This window comes from Centroberyx gerrardi, chromosome 4 (assembly GCF_048128805.1).
Source record: "Centroberyx gerrardi isolate f3 chromosome 4, fCenGer3.hap1.cur.20231027, whole genome shotgun sequence".
Classification (NCBI taxonomy): Eukaryota; Metazoa; Chordata; class Actinopteri; order Beryciformes; family Berycidae; genus Centroberyx; species Centroberyx gerrardi.
The window spans coordinates 476,260-481,784 of NC_136000.1; the positions used below are offsets into that span (position 1 = coordinate 476,260).

At 48.0% G+C, this 5,525-nt stretch overlaps 1 protein-coding gene across 1 annotated transcript in view; it reads left to right on the top strand.

Moving 5' to 3' along the window:
• Positions 1 to 3,382, top strand: part of LOC139921753 (neuronal acetylcholine receptor subunit alpha-7) — a 47,109-nt gene extending 43,727 nt beyond the window's left edge. The window contains exon 10 of the mRNA XM_078283118.1: positions 2,813 to 3,382. Within this exon, the coding sequence (XP_078139244.1) occupies positions 2,813 to 3,382 (570 nt within the window). The remainder of the gene's footprint in view (positions 1 to 2,812) is intronic.
• Positions 3,383 to 5,525: the final 2,143 nt, after the last annotated feature.

Genomic DNA, 5,525 nt, shown 5'->3' on the forward strand with positions numbered 1-5,525 from the left:
CAGATGTTTCCAGCAGCTCCAGTGGAGTTTGATATGAGAAAATGTTTCAGGATGTAAAACATCAGCGGTAAACGTCAGGTTTTGGGTCTGGCAGTGTGGCAGCTGTCGGACCTTGGCTTCATGGAGTAAACCAGAAGAATTCTATAGTAATTAAACAAAGAATTTAGCGCTTCATATTTTCTCTAAATCGTCTTTCTCTAAATCAAAAATAGGCCAGCCCAAAATAAATTACTTTCCCTCCCTTCACCGCAATCAATGCACAGTTTCCCTGCACAGTACTACAGTTACTTTCTGCCAGACTGATGCATATTTTTCAGTCTTCGGTCGTTACGCTGTGCTGCCGACGGTTTCTCAACTGGAAAAACTCTCGCTCCACTCTCTCCACTTACATGTATGATATGTATCATGTTGAGACAGTCATAAATCACTAACTGCAGTAGACATAGACAAGGCAGGTGGAGGGAAAGTGGGTTGACCAAAAAGTAAATTACAACACCATCCATCTATTTTCAAGCCTCTTATCCCTCAAGGTCGCTGTGGCAGCAGATCAGTCCAGGACTCTCTTCCTTATCTCTTCCAGCTCCTCCTGTTGGATCCCAAGGCGTTCCCAGCCAAACCTCACTTCCTCTGTTTGTATCCGCGACCTTGTTCTTTCGCTCACTACTCAAAGCTTGTGACCATAGGTGAGGGTCGGGACGAAGACTGACTGATAAATAGAGAGCTTCGTCTTATAACTCAGCTCCTTCTTCAGCTCTACGGTCCGATACAGAGCCTGCATTACTGCAGCCGCTGCACCCATCCGCCAGTCAATCCCAGGGTCCCTCTTACCCGTGAAGAAGACCCCGAGATACTTGAACTCCTCCACTTGGGGCCGTAGCTAGCTCCCACACTACCTGGACATGACATGCCACCCTTTTCTGGGAGAAAACCATGGTTTCAGACTTGAAAGTGCTGATTTTCATCCTGACTGCTTCACACTGAGCAGCAAACTGTTTTAGTGAATGCTGGAGGTCACAAATCATGAAGAAAGAAGGACGACATCATCTGCAAAAAGCAGGGACGCTATCCTACTGCCACCAAACTGGACACCCTCCAAACCCTGGCTGCATCTTGATGTCCTGTCAGATAAAAAGGAGACGAGGCACACTCTTGTCGGAGTCCAACTTTCACGTTGAACACGCCTGACGCAAATCTCACTGCTACTTGAGATGTTAGCTTCCTCCAAGACGCTGACGTTGGTTCTCCTATCTTTCTAGCTGATCCTGAGGATTTTGCAGAGACATCGCTGGTGGTACAGCTCCAGGGCTTTAATGTGTCTGCTGTAGGTGGTCCAGCTTTCGGCCCCGTAGAGCAGGGAGGGCAGAACAACGGCTTGAGATGAGCAGTTTGGTCTTGGTCTGGATGGATCAAGTCCCAGGAGCTGGTATTCTCTTACAAAGGCATCCAGGATGCTCTGGAGGTCAGTCTCAGAGTGGGCAATAAGGGCATTGTCATCTGCATACTGGAGCTCCATGATGGTGGAGGAGAGCATCTTGCTTTTTGCCTTAAACCGAGTGAGGTTAAGAGCCTGCCGTTGGTCCTGCACATGAGTTGGACACCCTGAGGTGGGTTATTGCTGGTGAGGTGGAGGATGGCTGAGATGAAAACGGCAGGGTTGGTGCAATGATGCAGCCCTGCTTGACCTCGGTATCTACTCTGAAGGGGGTTGTTTCAGAGCTGCCGTTGCCAACTACTGTTACTGTCATATCCTCATGCAGGAGTCGCAGGATCTTGAGGTACTTCTCTGGGCACCCGATCCTGGAGAGCGCACACCAGAGAGCAGCACGCTTCACAGAGTCAAAGGCCTTTGTGAGGTCAGTGAACGCCATGTACAGTGGTAGATGTTCCCGACACTTCTCCTGCAGCTGGCGAGCTGTGAAGATCATGTCAGATGTTCCCCTGGCAGGGTGAAATCCGCATTGCGATTCAGGGAGGATCTCTTCTGACAGCGGTAGTAGTCGGCCAGTATGCGCTATAAAGCACATGTAGACTGGAATGACGAACTCCCATGCCCCCTCGCTTATCTGCAAGAGTGAAGAGCTGGTCCACTGCTCCATGGAAGCAGATTCTCCTGTTGAGCTCAGTGTCTCTCTGGATGGGAGTCAGAGAAATGAGGAGGATGTAAATCTATAAAATGTAAAAGGTTTGATCCGCCGGCTGTGCGACTTAACTGTAATGTGTTTGAGTTAGAAGACTGAATATTTGCGTTGAATCTAAAATGGAATATTGGAGTCTGATGGAGAAGATCTCTGATGTAGAGCTGGAAACCAGAGATTCAGATTCAGATTCAGATCCATTCTTTATTGTCCTCTATAGAGGAAATTTGCTTTCACAGTCAAACACTCAAAACAAGTAATGCTCAAAACAGGGTATAAACCAACAAGAACATCACAACAACACAAGTCTGTTACAGTGTGCCCAGGCTATTTAAGGCACTGATTGCTGAGGGCACAAAACTCCTCCCAAAGCATGTTTTTTTGCAGAGTAGCTGTCTGTATCTGCGGCCAGAGGGGAGGAGGGTGAAGCGTGGGTTGAGAGGGTGGCAGGGGTTGTGTGCTATGGTCAGCGCTCTGCGAGTGGTGGCAGTGTCAGTGAGGGCTGGCAGGTTGGGTAGTACAGGAGGATGGGTTCAATAATACTTTGGTACATAAGGAGCAGGAGGTGGGGTTTGACTGAGAGAGCCCTAATTGGCAGAGAGTCTTCCTGTAAAAGCACTTTGTAATTTTAGATAGTGGCTTGATTTCTTCTTCTTCTTCTTCTTTTCTCCCTCCAGACTCGTGTGGTTCTGTTGAACTGGTGTGCCTGGTTCCTGCGGATGCGGCGTCCCGGCGAGGCGAAGGTGCGCCTGGCGTGTCACAACGCCTCCAAGCACCGGCGCGGCAGCCTGTCCAGCCTGGAGCTGAGCGTCAGCCAGGGGGCGCTGCAGCACCACCCGCAGGTAACCAACGGCAACCTGCTGTATGTGGGTTTCCGCGGCTTGGAGGGGATGCACTACGCCTCCTCCCCCGAACCCGAGCTGCTGTGCTCCCGGCTGGTGGGAGGCGAGGAGGAGGGGTTTAGAGGAGGAGGAGGAGCCGGAGGAGGAGGGGGAGGGGGGGGAGGAGGGAACGCAGCGCTGGAGGCGGAGCTCACCCAGATCCTGGAGGAGGTGCGTTACATCGCCCGGCGTTTCCGCGGGCAGGACGAGGAGGAGACGGTCTGCAGCGAGTGGAAGTTCGCGGCGGCGGTGATCGACCGGCTGTGTCTGATGGCGTTCTCCATCTTCACCATCCTCTGCACCATCGGCATCCTGATGTCGGCTCCCAACTTTGTGGAGGCAATCTCCAAAGACTTCTTCACCTGAGGAGGCGGGGGGGGGGGGGGGGGGGGGGGTCCAGTCCTGATACCTGCTGTCCTCTCTGAAGGCTCTAGCAGTTTAAAGGAGAATACTGGCGTTTATTTTGAGTCCAGCTTTCTGTTTCTGCACACAGTCAGCACAGTTCAGATCTCAGCCTCGTCTTCCTCCTTCAGTCATTCTTGTCCAGTGTGAAAAACAAACACAGAGAGAGAGAATCCATCACAGGAAACATGAAGCCAAACTTTCTGTTTCCTCCTTATTTCACTGAGCGGAGTCGAGTGTTTTCATCTCAGAACACTTTACTGTCTCATCACGGCTTTTTATTCAGCAGGACAGCAGCTCAGCTCAGATAGGTTTGACACCATGGAGTTTGGATTTGACAAACGAGTAAATGTAAATAAAAACTAAAAAACTAAATGTAAACTAGACATAGACAGCAGTAAACAGGCTACAACTCTAAATGACACCAGTATTCTCCTGTAACTGTTTCCAGGTCAGTGAGGATTTGTATATAAACCTAAACATGACAGAAGTTTACTTTCTTTAGATAGTAGATAGTAAATCTGTTGACTTCAGGACAGCTGCTCTAATAGTTAATCCAAAACTGATGTGTAGATAATTACCTCCGCCAAGGAGGTTATGTTTTCGGTGCCGTTTGTTTGTTTGTTTGTCTGTTAGCAGGATTACGGAAAAGTACTGGCCCAATTTTCATGAAACTTGGTGGAAGGGTGTAGCATGGGCCAAGGAAGAACCCATTAAATTATGGAGCGGATCCGGATCCGACTCACGAACAAGCAATAATAGCACGAACCTTGGCGGAGGTCTGCGCTCTCCGAGTGCCCTTCTAGTTATTATTATTATTATTCCCTCTGGAGAACAGACATTCATTCACAGCAAGACACAGATAATATTCAGTCAGAGTATATATAATATACTGTATCATAACATTCTGGGGATTTGTGAATTTCTGCTATTTAATGCATCATGTATCTACATCTTCTGTAACCCTGACGCCTCTCGCCTGCTTTTCACCACCAGGGGGCTTAACTTAATATACTGTAGCTCCTTAAATGCTATAAACTAACGTAGCTTAGTCTACTTTTAGTGGAGAAGAAAAGTTAGCTAGTGGAGGCAGATTCATTCAGCTGAATGTTAGTTTCCTCTGCTTTGGTTCTTGCTCTAAAACCTCTCAGCTCAGTGACTTGTTGTAAGAAGCTCGTCCAACGGTTCACATCAAAATGGCCGCCACTCTGACCGTCCAGGAACGTTGATTTGAATGGGAAAGACCGTTCTATCCATTCAAGTTCTGTGGCGTTCACCCTGTGAGTGACTTTATGATGTGACATTGTGGGCGGAGCCAGAGGCTCCAGTCTGCTGCCAGAAAGTTTTGAAAAGGCAAATCATGGATTTTTGCTGCTCTATTGCTTTTCATAACGTTACATCATTTTGATGAGTTAACATAGCTAGCTAGCAAGTTAGGTAGATTTAATTGAAAATAAACAGAAAAAACTGACTGAAAGAAAAAGAATAAAACTCCTTCAGATCTTCCCATCGACCAACGATGGATCAGCTGTTCTCCATCTTTGTTTCTGAGACGTTTCTTCCTGTCGTCTTTCAGATAAAAGTTGTAGAGAACTGAAGCTTTGAACGGCTGGAATCAACGTCTACATTTTGAACTATTGTTCATGAAACTAAATCACATCAGTAGGGAAATAAGGAAGCAGACATCTGATTGGCTGTTGACGGCCGATGACGGTGAAAAGTTCAGCTGTGGAGACGAGCTTGTTGAGCGTCCAATCATCAGCTGAGTTTCCTGGTCGCTCAGTTCTGGAGATGAAGGACTGAAGCTGACTGGTTGATCATGTGACTCACAGTCTGAAGCAGTGAGACTTTCTACAGAAATGTTTCCATTCAGCTGTCAGGGAAATTTTAGTGAACTTTTGAAATGTTGCAAAAATACAGTTTGGTGCATTTGTGTCAGCTGAGTTGAAGTGAATAAATCAGAAAACATCCTGCAGAAAAGAGTTCTCCTTCTCAGAGTCCTCCTGCTCAGAGTCCTCCTCCTGCTGAGTCCTCCTGCTGAGTCCTCCTTCTCAGAGTCCTCCTCCTGCTGAGTCCTCCTGCTCAGAGTCCTCCTGCTGAGTCCTCC